Source organism: Meles meles, chromosome 1, assembly GCF_922984935.1.
Source record: "Meles meles chromosome 1, mMelMel3.1 paternal haplotype, whole genome shotgun sequence".
NCBI lineage: Eukaryota > Metazoa > Chordata > Mammalia > Carnivora > Mustelidae > Meles > Meles meles.
This window is the reverse complement of record NC_060066.1, coordinates 16,221,997-16,245,707: the sequence shown is the minus strand read 5'-3', so window position 1 is coordinate 16,245,707 and position 23,711 is coordinate 16,221,997. Positions and strand designations below refer to the sequence as shown.

The 23,711-nt window shown below is 40.5% G+C and overlaps 1 protein-coding gene across 2 annotated transcripts in view; it reads right to left on the bottom strand.

The window, feature by feature from the left end:
* Nucleotides 1-17: 17 nt before the first annotated feature.
* TATDN1 (TatD DNase domain containing 1) overlaps nucleotides 18-23,711 on the bottom strand; it is a 39,662-nt gene continuing 15,968 nt past the window's right edge. The window contains exons 5-12 of one of the 2 annotated variants that reach the window (XM_046007740.1): nucleotides 22,191-22,334; nucleotides 22,042-22,084; nucleotides 16,466-16,551; nucleotides 16,333-16,373; nucleotides 14,083-14,159; nucleotides 4,673-4,743; nucleotides 3,378-3,504; nucleotides 18-206 (exon numbers count right to left, since the gene is read on the bottom strand). In XM_046007740.1, coding sequence (XP_045863696.1) covers nucleotides 104-206; nucleotides 3,378-3,504; nucleotides 4,673-4,743; nucleotides 14,083-14,159; nucleotides 16,333-16,373; nucleotides 16,466-16,551; nucleotides 22,042-22,084; nucleotides 22,191-22,334 — 692 coding nt within the window. In that variant the 3' untranslated portion in view covers nucleotides 18-103. Of the gene's footprint in view, nucleotides 207-3,377; nucleotides 3,505-4,672; nucleotides 4,744-14,082; nucleotides 14,160-16,332; nucleotides 16,374-16,465; nucleotides 16,552-22,041; nucleotides 22,085-22,190; nucleotides 22,335-23,711 lie in introns of those variants that run through there. The other variant, XR_006818644.1, reaches the window with a different exon arrangement.

The following is a 23,711-nucleotide window of genomic DNA, read 5'->3' as shown; positions in this document are numbered from 1 at the left end:
GTACCTCTTCAGACAACTTCCAGAGAATTCCTTTATTCAATCTTTCAGTAAGTTTTACCATGAAATTTTATATACATGATGGGTAATGGAAAGAACATACCAATTACATGTCAGGAAAAAATATTTTAATGGTGTTGTTATATAGTGTATTGGCTAATTCCAGTGGATCCTGCTCTCTTACTGCTGACATTATCTCCAGTATTTGACTAGAAGAAAAACAAAATGGTTAATTTCCAAGTATATGCTCAGTTTTAAAGGTATTAGTTTCCACATAAAGGAAACCATTGTTCTAGCACTTTTAACATAGTAAGTTTTACAGGTACAAGGTTTTTGGCACTATGAGCAGAAAAGTTAATAACTTATATTTAAAATAATTTGAGACAGATTTCTGGGGCAGCCTTGCATATAACTAGAACCAAGGTCCAGGTTCAAATAAATTTGAAAACCAGCCCATATTATGTCAACCACAACTAACAGAACTAACCCAGTGAAAATGAAAAGATCTTTTAAACTGTGGGTCATTACGGATTCATTAACGGGTCATGATGAGCTTTCAGAAAATTGTAAGAAAAGGAAACGTACGTTGCACTTAGTAAGGGAAGTACTGTTTCATTTCTCTTTGGGGTTTATATATGTACATGGGTGCTGAGTCATAAGGTCTGTGGTATTGCGGGTACGGCAAAGTCTGAAAGCTACTGCTAAGAGATTTAGTTCCAGAAGCAGCAGGAATTTGCTGCAGCAGGACCAGCACAATGACAGCAAAGGAAGTGAGAAGTTATTTACTTGGGACAGTGTATGGTTATGGGGTGGGGGAGGAGGGATGCTTTCTCTTCCTCTACTTACTCCCTGCAAGAGCCAGACTAGCCCAGGTGTCAGATCTTTCAGTTGTGTTCCTCGAATAATCAGTAGTACTGTTCTCTAGCAATACTATAGATTGCTAGATCTACATATCTATATAGATATATACATCTATATAGATATAGATTGTATAGGTTTTTATACATGAATTAGAAAGATCTGAAGTCCAAAGTGAACATTTAAGTATTCGTTAAGATTTTTCTCCCTGGTATGAGTTTCTTAAAAATGAACACATAAAGGAATTAGGGATTAACTGGCATCTTTTAATTATATAACTGTAATGCAACAGCCATGCTTATTAATAGACTAAATTTGTATCCGAGTCAAAATGTGCTAAAAGCAAATACATTAGCATTTAAATGGACACTAAAGGCCCAGTTCTCTTAGTAAACTACAGAATTCTCTTAACTATTCAGCTGAAACTTACCTGCATAATACTGGGTGAAACCAGTATGATTCCTGCCACCCACCTCCCTTTCAGTCCTTTTTCTATGCTGACACGTTACAGCTTTAAAAAAAAAAAAAAACTGCCCCTTTCCTGCTTAAAATCCTTTTTTGGGTCCTGATGAAATGTGCACTGCTGAGGTTGGCATACAAGAGCCCTCACCATTCTGGCCTCACCTACCCCCCACCCTGCCTTCCTGCGCTTGCGCTCACCCATGCATCCTACTTTCCGCCACACTAATCTCATTGTCTCCCCCAGAGCAGCAAGCCCTTCTGCCAGTCTGCCTTTGCTCGCCGTGTTTGTCTTGGTCTGGCACAAGGCCCATTTGTACCCCCTGACCAGGTGAAGTATCACCTTAGTTAAGCTATTTCTCCTTAAGGCAGGCAGCTGCCGTCCTAGGGTCCTCGTCATATGTTCACACTTCTGTAACGGCACGAGTTTTGGATTATACTTTCTGCTTATTTGCTCCAGGAGGGCAAAGATCCCTGTCTGACTCCTTCAATATCTTATCCCAAGTGCCCGGCAGAAGGTACCGAGTCATCTGGTGGATGGATGCAGGGCAGGGAATGTCCTGATTCTTCTAGGTAGCCTCAGTAACTAACCCGGACCTTTCCTGACATGCAGGACCTTCAAAATGTGCTTCAAGGAATTTAAAATTAAAAAGGGAGGAAAGATCTCTATAAAAATAATTAAAACAAAATTGTTAATAGATGGGTTTGATAAAGATGACTTTGTAAGTAGGAATTAGTAATTAGCATTAGACTAGAGGCATGTGTGTTCTGAAATGTGACTTAAACACTGGCAGTTTGTAAATGCTGGCTTCCCCGAGCTCCCGCCGCCTCAGCTGTAGTCATGACTGCAGATGAGACTCGGGCTTTCTTGGTTCTCACCAGTCTGCACTGGAAGACCCTTGGAATTTTGTTTCGCAAATGGCACGAGAGTCAACAGCTATACTGTACTTAACATTAAGGCAGTACAGAAAACTGACTTGGATACGCTGTTGGCAAATACTTCCCCTGAGCTGGCTACTAGAAAAATACCAGTTTCTTGTCTCTAGTGTCCTATTAAATCTCTGTGAAGAATGATTCAGTAATAATTGTCTTCTGTCTCCTGACTGAATTTGCAACTACCTACATCTCATAAAAGGTACAAGTGATTCTTTACTAATCAGAACTTAAATATATTCCTCAGCCTATGGGTTTTAAAACATTCAGCTTTAAAATCTTTGCCAACACCAGCATATTAATAAAGGAAAATCTTTCCAGTATTATTTTTATAGAATAAATCTTCAGTTCTCTGCCTGCTGAATTTTAGAGCTGGCTTACCTAATACTCTTATCAGTTAAAAACTACTAAAAAAATGCATATGGAAGGAATTACTATAATCTGAAAGTAACCGTTCAATCGCCTGAACTGGTAAACCACAAGAGACTGACAGAATTGCGATTTAAATTATCTGCTTATGCAAACAAACTGGATGATGAGCGCGTGAACGTGACAGGAACTCACCCTGTAAGTTATGAGCTCTACAGCTCCTCAACAGCCCCTCCCTCCACGCGCACATGATGCTGAATTGCTGCTTGCCCCCCCCCCCCCCCCCCCCCCCCCCCCGCCTTTTTGGGTTAGAAAAAGGAAATCTTTCCATAACCTGACCTTTTTGTTCAGAGGCTTCAAGAAATGTGTTAATACTTAAGTTTATTCAGGTTGTCAAGTCATTTAAAATACACAAAAAGGTCTCCTGCTGAGTGCATTTGTATAACCATAAGCAAGGAAGCTGCATGAGACTCTTTCCCCTTTCCTACAAAATGACAAGTGACCAAGACCACATGAAGTTTTCACTCCTGTAATAAAACCACTGGTAATGAACTGAGAGGTGGAGACGATGGGGAGAGAGGAGCCTAGCTAGAGCAACCTGGGTGCAGAGCCTTCCACATCGCTGCATTAAAACGGTGGCTTCTGATCGGAACTTCATTTGGATGTTACTGGACTTTACCTCAGTCCCTTGAGTTCATTTTGTAAATGGCATTTGGTGGTTGACTTGAATATTCTGAAGACCATGGAAACCAAATACTTACATTATGTGGCAGGGTTCATTCCTGTCTTTTAAGCAGTGCCCATTTTCCCACTTCTTTTTGGTAGGAAATGAAGTTTTTACGTATTTGGATCCAGCATGTGTACTTTTCACTCCACACCAAGGTGCGTCTAGAGTTAAGCAAAGAAGTGTCTTAATGAGGCTTATCTTTGAAATCATTGTTCTCAATAAACATTATCAATTATGTAACTTCTAAAATGTTTAAGTCATGATTCAGCTTAAAAATGGTAAAAAGCAAAAACAATTCTAAGCACAATATTAAATCTTGAACTGTACAAATTTTTAAATGCCTTTAAAAAAATTTTTTTAATGATTTTTAAGACTCACTTTCATTATATATTTTTCTAATATTACTGTTGGTGTATGGCATACTTTCAAAAAACAAAGCCAGAAGAAATACAAATTTTCACCTGGCAACATTTAGGTTAAGCCTCTACTGAATGTGCAAGAGTGGCTTTATATACTGGGACTGGGGCACCTGGGTGGCTCAGGTGGTTAAGCGTTTGCCTTCAGCCCAGGTCGTGGTCCTGCGGTCTTGGGATCCAGCCCCACATCAGACTCTGCTCCGCTAAGGGAGTCTGCTTCTCTCTCTGACCCTCCTCCCTGCTTGTGTTCTCTCTCTCAACTAAATAAAATCTTTAAAAAAAAAACAACCTGGGATTATTCACTTACCTCTTTAATAAAGAATAAGAATTCACACATTTTATAAGCATTGTACTTTCAATAAGATCATTTCATTTTCATGACTCTCCAAAGAAATAAACCTGATGGTTAGGCTTGACTTTACTAAAAAAGCCCATACATGTAAGTAAAGCCTTGAGTTAGGTAAAATGTTTAGCTTCTAACTTTTATTAAGAGGGAACAGATTTCTAAAATTCTTTGACTAAACCAGTTTGATTTAAATTCTTGTACTTTATGTGAAAGTACTGTAAAATTACGCCATTACAAAGACAACGCTATTAAAAAAACTCTGAAGTTTGTGAAACCCCAAGTGGGGTACTTCATTAAGACTACTTATTTAATAAAATATACATGATTACAACCTCCTTAGTTACATATTTAATATTCCTTTTTTAAGTGCTTAGGCTTAATCAAACTTCCAAAATTGAGAATCTTGGTTGCAAAAATACTTTTCTATCAATTGATGAAAAACCCCAAAGGTTTTCTGTAAAGTACAGTCGTTGAGGCTATGAATTAACTGTTTTAAAATATTTAACTTTTGTCTAGCTCTGTTTTGATATGGTTTGATATGAAAAAGTTCTAAAAGCATAAACTTACCAGTTTCAATCATTAATTTTTCACTAGGTATTGACTTCAGAACTTCCAAATTAGCCTCGGTTTTCAGTGAGCTTAAAAAAATTTCATGTATTTAGTCAAGTTTTTTTCAAATTACAAACTTACCTAAAACATAAAACCTAAAGTCCACAAACAAAACTCTGGTTGGCTATAATGGCAATATACACATTTCCATCCTTACAGGATCTAGATTAAGATCTATTCCAACCACACACTGCCTTTAATAGGATGCAATTTTTTGTGTTTATCAGCTGACTGTCCATTAACTTTCTGAGTCAGTCTGTGTAAAAAGAACTCGTTTGCTTCCCTGGGTAATCTGCATAACTCAGAATCAAATGTGGAGTTGGAAGGTATGGCCAGTTTTGCAACTACTGCTAGGACGGAATCAAAGTTAATGTTTCACTAATCAGCAATAGAATCATCATAAACGATGAAAATCACAGTCACAGAACTAAGAGTATTTAACAAGGCATGAAAGTGAAAACCTCGTTAGGAGATGTCCTTCTCCCCACATAGGGAAACAGGATCTTCCATTACTCCTGACGTTCTGAAACGTGAGACTTTTTTCACTTAGGGGAGTTAAAACCCTTTCAATTTAGACCCCTCCCCCCAACTCTGGAAAAAAACTATGGGAAAAGGAATTTTCCCCTTTTGTTTTCTCATCTCCTTCTGGGACTTGTATTTGTCAGTTTTACAACTCCTGAACTGATCTGCTAAGGCCGTGTTTCTCTTACCCTTTCCTGGGAAATTAACTTTCATTTCCTTAACTTTCACTTTCAGACCTTGAGACAGACTGGATTACTGGTCCCAGTTCTTCACTTTCCTTTCATAGAAATGTATCTGCACCGTTGCCACGGTTTCATAGTAGGAAGGAGGAGCTTGAATCTGGTCATGGCCTCAAGACTTGCTTTGACTGGATGACAGGGTTAGAGGCTTGAAAACACACTTTTTAAAATTTTGATGGCACTTCTGTGATCTGAAAGTAGCATGCACTAATAGCCATTACCTCCTCCGCCTGGGCACCCAGAGTGAAAACCCAGCTCAGATCTGAATTCAACATGTGCCTGTGGCCAAGAGACCCTCCTATCAGTCAGTCAACCCTCAGCTGATCCTAAGACCCAGTAGTATGAAAAAATGCTTACTGTAATATGCCAGTGAGTTTTAGGATGGTTTGCTATATAATGTCGTGATGATTAATACTGTCCTTATGTTCTATTTAAATTTTAGCATGTATTTAAGTTTTTATTATGGAGAGATTAAAATACATGTACAACTAGAATACAGAACCCCCATGTAGTCACTACTCGGCCCCAATCTATTATCAATTCCTGGCTGATATTATCCCATCAACTCATCCCAAACCTCTCCTGTATTATCCTGAAGGAAATTCAAAATGTATAGTTTCAACATTCTAGCATTTATTTCAGAAAATATTTCAGCATGTATCTCTAAGCTTAAAGTTCTCTTTTAATGTAACCACGATACTGTTAAGCATGTCAAAGAAAACCCTATTTTATCATCATCTATCCAATATTCAAACTGTCTCAGTGTCCTACATTCTTTAAGTTTGTGTGGCTCAGGATCCAAATGAGGGCCATATACTGCAACTGGTCAGTGTTCTAAATCTCTTAACCTCTTAAATTTTCCTCAATCTCTTTTTCCTTTTTTTAAAAAAAGATTTTATTTATTTATTTGACAGAGGGAGAGATCACAAGCAGGTAGAGAGGCAGGCGCAGGGGAGGGGAGCAGGCTCCCTGCCAAGCAGAGAGCCCGATGCAGGGCTTGATCCCAGGACCCTATCACGACCTGAGCGGAAGGCAGAGGCTTAACCCACTGAGCCACTCTGGTGCCCCTGAATCTCTTTTTTTCTTTAAAAATTTGTTGGAGAAACCCAGTTATTTGCCCTGAAGAGTTTCCCAGTCTTGATTTCATCTGTGTTCATCTGGATTTGTATCTGGGCTCTCTATTCTGTTTGGCTGATCTAGGTGTCTAGTAATAACTGTACTACTATCAGTTTGTCCCTTTATGTCTGTTAATGAACTCTGTATATTTAGATGCTATCTTGAGTGCAGATATCTACAATTATTATATCTCCTTGTTGGATCCCTTTATTATTACACAATGCCCTTATCTCTTGTTACACTATACTTTAAAACAAAGACTGTATCATTTAAGCATAGCTACTGCAGCTTTTGTTGCTGCTGCTGCCGCTTCTGTTCGTGTGCACTATCATTTTCCTCATACCTTCAGTCTGCGTGTATCTTTAGGCCTGAAGTGATTCTCTCATAAGCAGCATACAGAAGTTTTTTTGTTTTGTTTCTTTTTAGATCGTCACCTCACACTTTTTGGTTGGAGTATTTGATCCATTTATGTTTAATGTAATTATTGATAGGTAATTGTTTTCTGGTTGCTTTTCCAATTCTTCCTTCTCGTGTTCTCTCTGCCCTTGTGGTTTGATGGCTTTCTTTAGTGTTATGCTTGGATTCCTTTCTCTTTACTTTTTGGGTATCTATTATAGGTTTTCAGTTTCTGGTTACAGTGAGGTTCATATACAACACCCTGTGTTTATAGCAGTCTGTTTTGAGCTGATGTTCCTTTTAAGTTTGAACACATTCTAAAAGCACTGCACTATTCCCTTTCCAGGTTGAAAAACCCTCTCTCTCTTTTAATTCTAAATGATAACCTTGCCAGGCACAATTCATTGTAGGCTTTTTCTTTTCGGCACTTTGAATGTATCAACACACCCTTCCCTTCTGGCCTGCAAAGCTTTAGCTAAAAAAAAAAAAAAAAAAAAAAAAAAAAAAAAAAAAGAAATTCAGCAGATAGCACTAGGGGGTTTCCCTTTTGTATATAGTTTCTTTTCTCTTACTGCTTTACAGACTCTTCAATTTTTCACCTTTTTATTATGTGTCTTGGTGCAGATTTCATTGGGTTCATCTTGTTTGGGGCTGTGTGTGCTTCCTGGACATTTATTTCCTCCCACAGGTTAGGAAACGTTTCTTCACATCTTCACATCCCCCCACCCTTCTCCTTCTAGGACTCCTATAATGCGAACGTTAGCACACTTTATGTTGTCTTAGAGGTCTCTTAACCTATTCTCATTTTAAAGATGTCCTTTTCTGTTCAGCTTGGATGGTTTCCACTGCTGTCTTCCAGGTCACCAATCTATTCTGCTGTATCCTTTAATCTGTTGTTGTTTTTTACTTGTTATTGTATTCTTTATCTCTAATTGGTTTTTTTAATTTTCTCTTTTTCTAATTTCATCCACTTCTTTCAAGTTCACTGAGCATCTTTATGACCATTACTTTGAACTCTTTATCAGGTAGATTGCTTGTCTTGGTTTTGTTTAGTTCTGTTTGTGAGGTTTTGTCTTGTTTTTTCATTTGGAATAAATTCTTCTGTCTTCTCATTTTGTGATTTTTTTTTTCCTTTGTATTACATCAGTTCTATCTGCTGGCCTTGTAAGCAGTGGCCTTGTATAGAAGTGTCCTGTGGGGCTGAACAGTGTAACATCCCCCATGGTCGTCAGAACCAAGCACTCCAGGAGTTGTAGGCTGCTTATGCCCTCCTACTGTGTACTGCAGCTGCTGTGAGTGTACTAGTGGGCAGGGCTGTCCCCAAGCCCAGCTGACTGAGACGCCCTCCTGAAGTCCCTGCAGGCATGCTGGGTGGGGGCAGTAGTTGCTTTGTGGGTTCACCAGTCCCAAACAAAGTGACCACTGGGTGTTGCTGGGCAAGAGCCACTTTGGAAGGGGACGTGACTAACCTGGCAGGTTGGGCGGAGTGGGTCTGACACAGAATGCCAGGCAGGGTGAACGGTGCGATCAAGATAGCTGGGAGAGTGTCAGAACTGGCTCTCATCAGCATCAGGCCAGCTAGGTGGGGGGCACGTGCTAACACTCCCAGTCCCAGAGAGATTTTTCTGTAGATCCCTGCCCCTCCAGCAGCCACCCTAAAATGAGCCAATAAATCTCCTTCCTGTACAACCCAGGTACTTTTTAAACTGCTGTCTCTCTTCTGGATCTTGGAGTGATACTGGTATGCTGAACCTTATGAGTAGAGACTCGGTTTCTAATAGTGCCCTGGCTCTGCTGGAGTAAAATCCTGCTGCTTATCCAAGCCAAACGTGATGGAGGCCTGTCTTCCTGGTGCAGATCCCCAGGGCAGTCAGGAGGCAAGGGGGCACCTGATGTGGGGTGGGGCTTGATCCCCTTGCTCCTCAGGGAGGCCCTCTACACTTGTGCCGTCCCCTCCTGGTTGTGAGTTGACATACCACATATTTGGTTCCCTACCATGTCTCTGCTCCTCCTCACCCTTCTCAGTGTGGCTTTTTTTTCACAGTATGGAAGAGCTGTTCTGCCGATCAGGTCATTCTCTGAAAGACTTGCATTACATACAGTCGTTGCCTGGGAGTGTCTGCGGGAGGAGGTGGGATCCTCCTCCGCCACCATGCTCCTGGTCATGTCAACCTGAAGGAAATTTTGTATTTCTTACAGGGAATCTACATTACCATCTAGAGTCTTGACCAGATTCAGGTGGGATTTTTTTCTTCTTATTTTGGCAAGACTGCCATACGTGGTAGGATTTTCTACTTAGAGAGGCACACAGTGTCTGGTTGTATTTTTGTGACAGGAGGCGGCCATGGATGCCCAGTGCTTAGACCACTTAGTTTACCAGAAGTTGCAGAATGCTGACAGAATTCGGTCAGCCCTTATTCACTAGAATACTTGTATAAAAAATTCCTGTGTCTACTATAAGGTGCCCAATGGTAGGTGGTAGGGGGGAAAAATACGTGTCTTCCTGTTGAATGTGTTGATTCCCTCACTTCCTCCAATGGTGGTATTGTTTTATAAACACAGACATTTATTTTTAATCATTAAAGGACTCTTAGGATCTTTTTCTTGCAATATTGCTCATATTTTATGGATGTAACATCTCAGTCTTTACTATATCGAGTCTCTCTTAAAGTTCTTTTCCCTAAATTGTTTCCTCTGGTGTTAATTTTTCTATTTATCTCGGTCTTTTTCTTTCTGTTGGTTCACCTCATTTATCTGGTGGTCCTTAATTATCAGTTATGATTAAGGAGGCTTGAGTTACCAGTGTTGTGATCCCTCTGCTTTTGTGAAAACAGAGGACTCTCTTACTGCCAGTTCTGAGTGGGGAATCTTACTGGAAGCTCCTGTGGGACAGGCCGGGACTGGGCACACAGATCTGCGATTTCATTTAAGAGTGAGAAGGGAGGGAGCTAACTCACTTCTCACAGACGAACTGTGAGGCTTCTGCTCCTCCAGATTCTTTCCTCTGGGATCAACATTAGAGTTTCCAAGTCTTAGCTCTCACAATTTGGTTCCATTTCCAGAGAAAAGAGATTTCCCTTTGAGTAGAAATGCTTGCTGCACCTGTACTCTGTGCCTGGCAATGAACACAGGGAGTGACAGCTTTCTCTATGAGGTCTTGAATTACCCTAACTTAGTCCCATTTGTCACTAATACTAAACCCAAAGTCCTCTCTATGATTCTGCATGCCAAATTTGTTCTCACCTCCTCTGGGGCCCTTTAGTCTAATTGGTCTCTAATTGGTCTCTTCCAGAAACCCCAGCCTTGTTTCTTTGCTCTTATGTTTTCCACTTTGAATACACAGGATTTTACTTTAGAATGATTTTAGGAGGAATGAAAGGGAAGTGTGTGTCTAACTTGCCATAAATACCAGCCTTTTTATTACTGTTCTCTAGAAAAAAAACAAAACTCTTATTTTCAGCCAGCGTTAACAATTGACCAATAGGAGTATTTTCAAAAATATATTGATATGCTTGATATGGGTATTAAATTTAAAACTTCCAGTTATCAAATGAGTTGTGTATTTTCAATCTCTTGATAAGAAATCATGTCTGACTTAGTTGTTTCCTACATGTACTCCACGCTTATAAAAGCTGATCTAAATACAGCAGTATATACTACGAAGAAATATTTTTAAATCAAAGCCAGTTATATCTTTAGTGAGGTTTTCCATTTAAAGAAGAGCAGCTACATGATTCCATAGTCAAATCTGAAACTTTCCCATTTTTGTGGAGGAAAATATTATAATTTAACCCTTAGAAAACAGACTTTATGTCACAGGCAGTATAGATTAAATTACCATAACTCAAGAGACTCAGATTAAGACTGCAATAAATTGAATTTCAGAAGAATAGAAATATTGAATGATTAAATGACTAATGTTAATTCTGAGTTAATACAGGAAAAAAAATCATATCATTAACTTAAAGCCAAATCTTTATAAATTCAAGGTCATACAGAAATCTCTAAATGTACTAAATCAAGTTGGTGAAATAAAGACCTTCTACCCTCTTCCTTTAAAAGATTATTTAGAGAGCAAAAGTATGAGCAGGGCAGAAGGACAGAGAGGATCTCAAGCAGACTCCGTGTTGAGCGTGAAGTCTGACTTGCGGCCCAGTCCCATGACCCTGAGATGACCTGAGCCGAAATCAAGAGTCAGGCACTCAACTGACTGAACCACCTGGCTGCTCCTACTATCTTGCTCTTAAAAATCATTTCAAAATAAGAAGGAAAGAAAAAAAAAACCCACTTTTTTTTTTAATAAAACTAGGAGATATTTCTGACTCCTAGTCACAAAATGTACAGCAGAAAGTAAATGGTAAAATGATAAATGATCTATTTCTGTGCTAAGGTGACTTAGGTGTCATGTGGCTGCAGCGGGAGACACCAAAGACAAGCAAACCAACTGACCCAAGCAAGTTCTAAGAACTGGAAGATCGAGGGCCTTAGGCTGGGACACGGCAAGTGGGGAACAGAAGGTGTGGAACAGAAAAGGTGGGGAACAGAAAAGACAGAAGTGTCAGATTACTTCCCAGGAAGCGGGTGCAGAGATGACTACTTCTGCCCCCTACCCCTGGCCCGAGAGAGAAGGGGGAGAGGTTGTGCGTACAGTCTCTGGAGAAGCTAAATCAGAGATAGCGCAGCACCAGAGGCGTGCAGGGGGGAAGGGTGGGGTGAAAACAGAGACCGAAAGCTGACTGCTTGGTGAGCTCCTCTCTCCACCCTCATTCTGCCCCAGAACACCAGCACACTGACGAATCCCGACCCTTTCCAGCGGAGATCAGAGGATGCCAGTCTGAAGAAACTGGAGCAACCCAGAAAGAGCCTGACAGGCTGACATTTAGGAATCCCTGGTGCGGTGGGCTGGCCTGCCCGGCGATGCGCTCTCTCCCCACAGAGATTCCAAAGAGCTTTTTATCTTAACTTTGTAAATACAGAGCATAAGAATTGCCTGACATTTGAAGAAGTCATGACAGGGACTGAAACAAAGAAAAAGGAGCTCGGAGGAAATAAAACCATGATATGGCAAACAAAAAATAACTAACTCTTCTTCAGGGAGACAACAAGATGCATGTGCTTCTGTCAAACCAGACAACAGCAGGAAGAGCTTTCAGATGCTGGAACCAGAAGCTCAAGTTGTACTAAAAAGTTGCAAAATATTTTTGAAAGTGGGAGAAACAGAGATAGAAATTATAGGGGGAAAAACTGAGATCAGAGTATGAACCTGAGGGGTCCAAAGAAAGAACAGGAAAAAAAAAAAAACCCTCCCAGAATGGACAGAGATGAGCTTCTAGCTGGAATGGGCCTGTAGAGAGTGCACGAACTCTGAATGACAAACCCATCGAACACCTTTGTGAAGTCTAATAATTTCAGAGGTAAAGAACTAAAATATTCCACTGGGAGAAAATAGTAGGACTACAGGGTAAGGACTAGAAATGAGGACAGCCACTGATTTACTGACATTAAGCCTAGAAATGGAGTCCTGCAAATTCTCATGGACTTAATAGAAAATTATTTCTAGTCCAAAATTTTATGCCCAGGAAAAATACCCAGTAGAAGGGTTTTTGTTTTTCTTTCATTAACTATCTGGGCAATCTTTCAAGGGCAAAGTAAATTCAGTTGAAACATGTTCCAGCAAAATAAAACTGAATACACGGATCTAAAAGTAAGAGTTCTGCCGTGGAGCAGACACTGGTCCGAAATGGAGAAGATGGAAGGGTCAGAAACTGAACAGATAAATCTAGAGAGCCAGGTTATCTAGACAGTTTCCTCATGTGGAGAAACAGAGGAAGGCGTTTCACAGAGCTGTTGCAAAGTGTGAGAAGGCTTCAGCTTTTGAAGAAAAACAAGTAATATAAAAATAAGGAAAGCTGCACCAGGAAAACAAAGCTGTATATCCAATGTTCAGCAGTCAACAGTATTTACACAGACATAATAATGAAAACACTAAATGCTCAAACAACCCCAAATTCCAAACTAAGTACACTGAGAAGCCTGTGGAGGAAAGAATTCAGGCGGCAGGGAAGTGCCGGATGTAAGAACAAAGACGCTCGTACTCCTTAACGGAAACAGAGAAGATGAATTAAGAGAGAACTGCACACACTAATACTCAGACACATGATGATGAAGAGCTAAGTGGGTGTCTCTGGGAAAGCTGACTTACAAGTAGAGAGTATGGTGGGGAGGCTGTGTCTGTAAGTTTTTCAAAACTACTTTATAATCTATTATTCATGTATTCCTTTCCATAGTGGTTTACTGATTAAATCATTAAAATACAGAAGCAGCACCTAGGACATATAAATAAATCTGAACTCCATAGTAAATAATTTCATGGTTCTATTTCCCTGAGGAGATATTCTAGTAAAAACTAATGCAGTCAGCTAAGTGGTAGTTTTTAAAGGAACGAAACACCGGGGAGGGACAGCCCAGGGACCCAGCGGGGCCAGCAGACAACACGTTGGTGTACCAGCAGAAAGGTCAGCGAGCATGGAGGCAGAAGACACTGGTTCTCACGCTATCAGTTACTTTAAACTGGTTTCTTAACTTCTGAGAGCCTCACTGTCTTGGCCTACAGAGATCTATGAAATGATTATGTCATAGGGGCAGACATCATTGTGTACATGCGTACACAAGGCTGCAATCGTGCATGTTTTAAAGGGATAAAATGACCTGAGAATTGACTGCATTGCTAGAGAAAGCCAAGCTGTCGATCTGGATACAAAACTGTTTTCTGTAACTGCGATGCCAGGTTAGTGTACAACCTGCAAGTTTTCAGTAGGCTCTATGACCAAAGTGGGGCTTGAACTCACCACCCCAAGATCAACAGCCGCATGCTCTACCAACTGAGCCAACCTGGTGCCCTATAACTTTCAAGTTTTAATTGAATAGGAGTAATGGAGTTTTTAACTTGCAGGAATGGCACCGTTTAACTTCTTACATACTTACGGAAATTCACAGGCCAAGATCAATGTGATAAACAAATACATTTAAATCCATATCTGCAATTCGCTGTAGAACAAGAAGTCTACTTAATATAAAACAAATATAAGGACCTACCAACCATTAAATCCTATATAGAGATCCAAGTCAACCAAGGCTGCGGCTGCTTCCTTCGTACCATCAAAGGAATGCACCTAAGGACATATAGGTAGAATTTTATTTAATTACTCTTTCTTTAATATCCTAAATGACACCAATAAGACTTTCTAAGCAGAAATAGAGATGCATTAGGGTTTTTTGGATCAGAGCGTTTCAAATGTGGTGGCCCCTACAGTTTTTATTTTCAAATCCAATCTCACAATTAAAATGGGTCAACATCCCCCCGATGTGAGGCAAGAGGGGAGAAGACCACCTAGAACTTCTGTCTGTAGCTGTCTGATGGCTCCGCTCCAGCATTCCTGCAGCACCGCCAGGAAGGGGACTGGCGCTGGGAGCCCCATCCTCAGGCAAAAGCATGAAGTTAAAAATGTTATAAAACCATGTAAAGCATATCTTAAAATGTTCAATTTTATGTTATGGGCTACTTTCTTCTAGAAGAGAGATGACTTAAGAGGACAATTATAAGATCGATAAAGAGTTGTGAGAATGTCACTAAAAAAACGTGAACCGTTACACAGTAGTATCTCAGGAGGCAAAAAGGACCAAGATGGTGTTCTTCAAAGCTATAGGGATTAAAGCGTAGTTTTTAACACTTTGAACTTATTTGTGTAATCAAAACCACAATTAACAATACTTCTTTAAATACATGTTAACAAGTGGGAGCACCTGGGTGGTTCAGTTAGTTAAGCAGCCAACTCTTGGTTCCAATTCAGGTCGTGATCTCATGGGTCATGGAGGCAAGCCCCATATGGGGCTCAATGCAGAGTCTGCTTGGGATTCTCTCCCTCCCTCTGCCCTTCCCCCGCTGATGTGTGCGTGCTCTTTCAAACAAATAATAAATCTTTTTATAAAAATAAACACACACACCTAACAAGTGATGTCATTAATGCGTTCATACAGCAGCCAGAGTCCGAATCCATTACGAAAAACAGGCTTCTCAAAAACAGAACCATGTTACACAGCTGCCCAGAAGAGTCTGTCTTCCCCTCAACATTTGCAGCTGACTAGAAAATATATCCTCCATTAACATCAAAATAACTTTAAATAAGACTCTTCATAAACCATGTCAGAAAGTTAGTTATACTTTGTTCGGTGATTTTTTTTTTCAAGTAATTCCTACACCCCATGTGGGACTTGAACTTACAACCCCAAGATCGAGAGTCACACATTCTACCCACTGAGCCAGCCAGGCACCCTGTAGCATTATCTTTTTTTGAAAAAAGTCAAACATTTAGGTTGGATTTGTTGCTGTTAAGTAAATTCTTTAGAAATAAAACAATATAGGGCTAAGGGGTAGAACCATTAATCGCAAGGGCGTTAATGAGAGCCTCTAAGCCTCTCTCAGTTCCCAAAGAGGGTCAGTAAACTACAGATACAAAGTGAACAGCAGTGCAGAACACATTATCGCTAGCAGTCCATGAGACACGAAGCAGGGCTACAAACTTGGGAGAAGACAGATGACACTCAGCAGCACAGTGCGGGCACACAGTACGATACCCATAGGGAGTAGGTACAGTAAGTCTAAGTGCCATTTCCTCTGTCCTTACTTGGACTTAGTAGGACTGATTTATAGAGCTGGATAATAGCTTTTCTGCTAGAGACCAGTGAATTGCTCCTAAAATTAGAGGTGAAAATGTGTGCATCGGAGAGTTTTTCTGAGGCAGATTTTCAAAAGAACCCATAAGCTAAAAAAGACTTAAGAAACACTGCTTTGGATGCCTGAGCTAAGGCAGATAACCTTTATGGGAACTGACTGAAATGACCACACAGAAGTGTTTAGAGTAGAAGCAAATTACAGAAAGGAGGGGTCTCGGATCAGAGTGGTTAACAGCAAATGAGTACAGCCGACAAGAAATTAAGAAGGCAAACCTGAAGTGAGAATGAAAATATTAAAATACCCTGCTCAGAATTTCAAGTGAAAACCACCGAAGAATGGCTGCCGGAAGAGGCAGAGGAAAAGAAGATCACCCACGCTCCTGAAACGAGTTCATTCACGGGGTTTTCTTGTGAACCAAACTCTATCATTCTTGTACTTTGAACAAAATAAATGTAATTAAATCCGTGTGATTTATGTATCGCATCTGGCCCATAGATTCCAAGGTAAACGTGCGTCCTTCAGTAAGAGGGGGAGGAACACTGACTGCTAATCCCTGAATTACTTCGCCAACCTGAGGAACAAGGAAGCTTCTGGGCAACTCTTCTACTTACCACTCCCCCCACACACCGGTCTCTGTTTCTCTTCATTATGTCTGTGAATGAAAAACAAACAACTGTTGGCTAATACCTTGCTTGATTTCTGCAAAATTCTTAAATTCTAAATGAGACTTTGGCTTTAACTCACCCAAAAATTCAGCATGTGAGTTCCGACAGTGAAGAAACATTGGTAATTTTGTCTGTTCTGCCAGTTCAAACTGTTTTTCAAAGTATCTGTATGATGCAAAAAAAATTTCCTTGTTAATTTTATTTTAGCATGAAAAAAATTGTTAAGTATTTTTAAGTTAAAGGACTTTTATTATCTTGAGATTATAGGACAGAAGTAGTGAACTCGGACATTTAAAACACATCTGGCTTAGTCAAAGGTTTTTATAACACACAGCTTCCTGAAAAGGACACATCATTTTCTGGGATTACAAAATTATTTTCAAAAATGTTGGTTAGCTTTCCATTATAACTACTGGGTAAATTAGGTAGCACTTTACTACCGATCACTAGAAATAGCTATAATGTTTATGTTTCCAGTGATGGGAACTGTTCCTCAAATAATTACTTTTTTTTTTTTTTTTACAGATTTTCTTTGAGAGAGAGAGAGAAACAGCCAGAGAGAGCACAAGTAGGGGATGGGATAGGTAGCAGGAGAGGGAGAAGAAGGAGCAAGGAGGCTGATACAGGGCTCAGTCCCAGAACCCCAGGATCATGACCTAACCTGCAGGAAGACACTTCACCAAATGAGCCACCTAGGTGCCCCTCAAATGATTACTTTTAACTAGGTTTTCCCACCAAACCCCAGCAAATGAAGCAGATACTCTCCCTGCAGCACGTGCTGGAAGGGAAGAACACACCACCAGCCTCTTGGCCCGAGAGCTGGCTGAGCACCATCAATGGAAGGCAATTCGCTGCAGCTCGGGGCCTGGCACAGCTTTATACTTAGGTTTTCCATGTTCTGTTATACAAGGAATCACTACTACTAGATGCGGGGTTTATTAAATAAATATAAATAGCACAAACACTGAAACATTCTATGTTTCAAAGATATAAAAACTACATGATAAAATGGCAGCCGTGGGGCACCCGGGTGGCTCAGTCGGTTAAACGTCTGCCTTCAGCTCAAGTCATGATCCCAAGGTCATGGGATCGACTCTGCATCGGGCTCCCCACTGAGTGAAAAGCCTGCTTCTCCCTCTCCTTGTGCCTGCCGCTCCCCCTGCTGTGTTCTCTCTCTGTCAAATAAATACGTAAAATCTTTTTTGTTTTTTTTAAGATTTTATCTATTTATTTGACAGAGAGAGATTACAAGTAGACAGAGAGGCAGGCAGAGAGAGAGGAGGAAGCAGGCTCCTCGCCAAGCAGAGAGCCCGATGCGGGACTCGATCCCAGAACCCCGAGATCACGACGCGAGCTGAAGGCAGAGGCTTAACCTACCGAGCCACCCAGGCGCCCCTAAATACATAAAATCTTTAAAAAATAAAATAAAATAAAATGACAGCCGTGAATGTTTAGAGAGTACTTTATAAAAAGGTTTTTCAAGTGCCACATACCATTATCTCATCTGACCCACAAAATAACCCTAGAACAGGACAAGAGCTGGTGCCAGAGGATGTACGACCTCATCCAAGATCACAACACACTGTAACACACTTGGACCCAGAAACTGAGTGCTTGAATTCCAGGTCTCAGCCAAAATGACTAAAAGTTGTGACATTTCCAAGAAGCCTCTCCTGGTCCCACAGCATAAGGAAAATAGCCAGATGTAACACGGTGCGTGTTCCCCGCGTTCTCAGTGCGGGGCTCACTCATCTCACTTGTGGTCATGCAGCTCAAATGAAACCAAGAGTTACAGAGAGTAAGGGTCTTATTTTCCTACAGGAGTTTACCTCTTCTAGGCACCTTAATTTTAAGGAATAATTTCTTGGTGTTTAGTTTAAATCTCTTTTGCTATATATTCCTCTACCTTAACCCCTTGAAATACAAGACAGCCATTTTCCTGGAGCACCCCTTTGTCCTCCTGAAAATGCTAAACTTTCAAATTAGAAACGTAAGTGCACTTCTTAAAGAGTTTTCATAATTTTGGTGGTTTTTTTCATCTTTATTACCCAGTGTTTGGGCTTTTAAATCACCTTTTCAGGTTCTGCTGGGCTACAGTAAGCAAAAAGAATTTTCGTTAACAAAGTGCTGAAATTTCATAGGGCAAGAAACAGAAATGAAATCTTTAAAGAAAAGTCACTATTTCCATAACCTCTACAGTAATTGAAATGTCAGCAATGAAGTGTGCTCCAGTCATTACGTAAACTTAACCCTGGATCTGGCTTCCGGCTACACACTACACACTCTCTGCTTCACCCTCCCCATCGACACGGATCGCTTCTTTCACACACAATTCTATATACAAAGCCACACAACTGAGCCACAGATTTACAAAAAATCTAATGATCCCCTTGGGAATAAGCCTGCCCATCACAGCAGGCAAAAGTACAAATTATGAAAATAACAGATGTTTAGGCAACGTGCCTCCATTAGTCTGCATATGAGAAAAGAAAGATCCATACACTCAAGCTAGCTAGGTGTCTTAAGGAGGCCAACTATTCCTAATGACACAGAGTGAGGATAACCAGGGCTTGCCATTAAGTACCTGTTGTCTTTAAAGGAAAAAACCCACCATCCTAACTAGAAATAGTGTAATAGCAGAAACTGGCCCTTATCAAGAGATTTCTCTGCTTCTTTTACTGTTTTTTTTTTCTTAGTTCATAAATGAAAAGCACTGTTTATTTGAGTTAGATTTGCTCATTTTAGTGAAGCTGTAATTTGCTTCTGCCTGTATTACTGTTTCTTACATTTGAGGGTCAACAATAACCGAGGACAAGGGCTTGAAAAGGTCAGCCTGTGAGTAGCTGTTAGTAATTAAGACTGAGGCAACTCCCAAAAGCCCAGCGCCTTGGAGCAGTGCACCTTAATCCGCAGAGCTGGGCCGGCCTCTGGACTGGCCCATGGCAAGGACAGCCTCACTCTCTCATCGCTGGGGTTCCCTAAATCCCCAAACGGTTCTTTTGAAATCTTGTCTGATGTTGGGTTTCTTTTTCCAAAACAGAACTGCACAGTATTAACATTTTAAAGCCCCGGGAAAATCCCACAGCAAATTCTTCCCACTCAAGTGAACTGAGCTCTAAACTTGGCAGCAAGAAAAGCGGATGGAGCACAGGGCGGACACTGAATAGACAGCACAGGCTTCAAGGGAAACCCCTCGACAGCAAGGTCCGGCTTATTCCTTGTTTTCATGCCTTTTGGGATTTTCACTCTTTAAAAAATGCTTTGCAAAAACCCCAAAGAAAAGGATAGTTTGTATTTTCTTTAGGATGAAAATACTTCTGAGAATACCACCACAGTCGCAATTTCTGGAGCACTAACTGCGCCAAGCCTGTTACTATGATGTGCTTTACATACCAAATGTTGAGAAAGGCAGGCGGTATTATCCCCATTCCAGTGACGAGGAAACTGAGATTTACAGACACACAGCCACCAAATGGCAGTTAGGGTTCAAATACAAAGCCGTCGGTTCTATGAGAACTACTCCGCACAGTTACAATCCGCCTTACTTACCAGCAGGACTCGGTATTCTTTGGCCATTGTCTACTGCTCATCAGTTCTGTCTTGCCTACTAATCCATCATACCATTTTCTATTTTTCTCTTCTCATACATCTTTTTCCTGATTGCATTTTTACTTAAAACAACAAGAACAAAAATCATACTCTGGTTGTCTCAGGTGGTATAAAAGAACAGCTCAAGATCGAAATTCTTCCAAGAAAAGATCCAATAGTAAAAGCCGAATTATAGGCTTTTTACTCCATGCTGCTCTCCAGGAATCAAAATGACCCTTTCTCCTTATGAAAAACTCAGTGAACATTTACGGAGTACCCGCCAGGCACTGAGAGTATCGCGCACGGTGCTATGTATGGGCGCGACAGCACGAGTGAGGCTGGGTATGTGCCCCCAGAGAACTCAGACACTACTCTGTTGTGGGACAGGAAGGGGGAACATGAAGGTATTCCGGGACGTGAGAAATGCTGAAACAAGTACAGAGCACTGTGTGTGCAGGGAGGGAGCATCGGCAGAGGACATGGCGGGTGGGGGGGGGGTGCATGGGGAGGGATATTTGTTTTCTTAACAACAATCCAAATGGGATTCCTACTGCTGTGATTTTTTACTAGATCATTTGATGTTTTACAATTTAAAATCTCAAACTGAACTGCCCATCTTTTTCAAATCTGTACCATACTTTAGTTTGTCCTTAGCTTTATCTCCTCTGGAAGACGCTGAGCTCACATCACCTCACCTCATTAGCAAAGCCTTCCCTGACTCCCCCAGAAAGTCCTTCCTCTGTTAGCATTTTCCAACCCATTTTAATTACTTATGTCCTCTCTTATCTAGAAAGGCATCAGAACCAAGCCTATTCTTTGTATTACACTGCGGGGGGCACTTGGTAATCATTTACCAAATGAGTACTCAGTTTAAACTCTTAGTAGAGATTACTACCCGGCAGCTGGTGGCTGCATTCGAGCATAAACTACGTCCTGCTAGACGTATTGTCTTAAGTTCTGATCTGAAGGTATCAGAGCAGTGAAATGGAGTATCAGTGTTTTCAGTAAGACAAAAAAATGCAGTTCCAAGTATGTAGGTTGCATTTTAGAATCAGTCTGAATGCATCTGGATCAAAGTCCTACGGCCAGAGGATCACTGTCCCAGCCCGCGCCATCTGTCTGCTTCACGATGTTCATCTCGGCCGAACACAGACTCTAAAGCGGACGAATTATGATCTATGGGCTTCACCTAACAAACTTAAGCAGCCAACTATTTTTCAATTTAAATGTGAGTATGTGAACTTTTAAGGTAAGTGAGTGACCTATAAAAATGATAGTCAAGAGAGGTTTAGGATTTAATAATCCTCCTGGTAATCAGGTGACTGTCCCGGAAAACCACAGCATCATACATCACTGAACAGCTCGGAGAGGATTTAGTCTAATGTTCTATCACCTGGATAACGAATACATTGTTTCTGAAATGCAACAAAATGCTCATAAATAGACTTAAATTAAGTCTATGAGCTAGTTTTTCTTTTTGACCTATCATACTACCCACCGGTGTGCGGGCAGGAGCTCCAACTAAAAGGTATAGGCAGTGGTTGTAGGAAATCTACAAAGGTTGGGAACTTTGGAGTTTTCTGAGAAGCTCCCAATCTCCACATGGCTCCTGTGAAAAGACCCTCACGTTCTAAGCTGACAATATCCAGTGCCCAGCAAGAGTAGGTTTTTCCTACTTTGGTGATTAATCCTATAATCTCCTTTTAATACCCCTTGCTCTTAAATCCTTTAAATCACTGATTGCTCTTAAATCATTCCATTGGAAGGGTTTACATGAACACACTCATGAGAAAAAGAACAGAAGTCTCCATCATGTAAAACTCATCCTTAACTTCTATCATTCAAATTAAGTTAGATGGTTCATCAGTTAGGAACAAGATGCTTCCATCCCTTGGGAATTCCATGCAAGTATGCATGGAATTTTTTTCCCTTCACTTTTGATACACAAAGGGAAAATGCTTAATCCTGATGCTTAATCCAACTACATTCTGAACAAATAAAAGCTATTTTTTAAAAAATCACTCTTCTGATTTTACGATAATTACTAAAGTCAAAAAATTTCCTTACTTGAGCTGAGTATCTTTGGGACAGAACTGTAGTCGGTCGAAATCTTTAAAAGACAAAATAAATAAATAAATAAATAAATAACAACTCATTAACTTGTACAGAACAAATCACTTTCAAAGTCACTCTAACAGGGCTAGGTTGGCACTTACCCAGTCCACACTCCCCGATTGCTACAACTTTCCCTTTATTGTTTTCAGCAAGATTTAACAACTCCTTTAAGTAAAGATCAGGGTCATTCTTTTCAAATTCATCACATCTTGTGGGATGACATCCAACTGTACTGAAAAACATATCTAGCACAAAATAATGTCTTAGGATTATTTTCAAAATATTTTTCATATTATACTTAATATGCAAAAATGATAGAACAAATAATTTCAACTGGTTAATTTTTAATAATAGCCATGAACTATTTGAACTACAAGAACTGCATATGGTTAATCATACGATAATTTTTGGAATACCTTAACAAAGCAGGACATGAATATGAAAATTGCCTTTAACATATTGGTAAAAAGAATTAATTCAACTTTCCAAAGTTTGGTATTTACTGAGTCCTGCAGAATGGAAAATAAAACAATTTCTTGGAGAATGAAATGTCACAACCTAATTAAATCTTTTATATTCACTATTCACATCACTATCTTTCACGTATTTAACATAACAAAATGTATTTCTTCCCCTTAAAAAGGGTGACTTAGGGGCACCTGGGTGGCTCAGTCTTTAAGTGGCTGCCTTAGGCTCAGGTCATGATCCCAGGTTCCTGGGATGGAGCCCAAGCCCTGCATGGAGCTCCCTGCTCAGCGGGAAGCCTGCTTCTCCCTCCCCTCGCCACTCCCCCACTCCCCCTGCTTATATTCTCTCTCTTGCTATCTGTCTCTGTCAAATACATAAATAAAACAAACAAAAAAAGGGTGACTTAAAGAGATGGAAAGGGAATCTGTTTTTTTCTTTTTATTTTCTTAAGATTTTATTTACTTTGAAAGAGAGAGAAAGAGAGCAGGAGCATGGTGGGGAGGGGCAGAGGAAGAGGGAGAAGCTCCCTGTCCAATGAGCAGGGAGCCCAACCAGGGCTTGATCGACCTGAGCCAAAGACAGATGTGCAACGGATAGAGCCACCCAGACGCCTTGGGATTTGTTTTTCTAATAAAAAATAAAGCTCACTTATTTGGATATCATGCTAGCTGTGGCTGCACGGAACACAAGTATGAAGTCAAAAAGGGCTTCTGAGTGGCTTGTCCCAGAAGCCGGGGAGAGGCGGGGAGCCTTCCTCAGCCTCTCCTGCGGACGTTTACATATAAAAGGAGGCAGAAGTTTTAAAGTAGCCGGGACACAGGTCCGGGAAGAGGAGTGAGAGGGCTGACAGGGGAGCTTGGAGAACGTTTAAAGGTGTATCTCTTCAAGAATAAAAAGTATGGAAGACAAGATTCTTATATCCCCAGAGGCGTCTGGGAAGGTGACTACTGCTACCTTAATCACTAAAAAAAGTGTCCGTGGACCCTGAAGAGAAGTATGCATTTTAGAAAGATTTCCATAAAAATTAACTTTAAGTAAATCAGTATTTTGAAAAATAACATGGAATGCCTAATTCTTCAATGTCTAGCACAAGAAGCATGCATGCCAAAACACAAAACCAAAATAAGTTAGGTAGAATGAATACCAGATAAGGA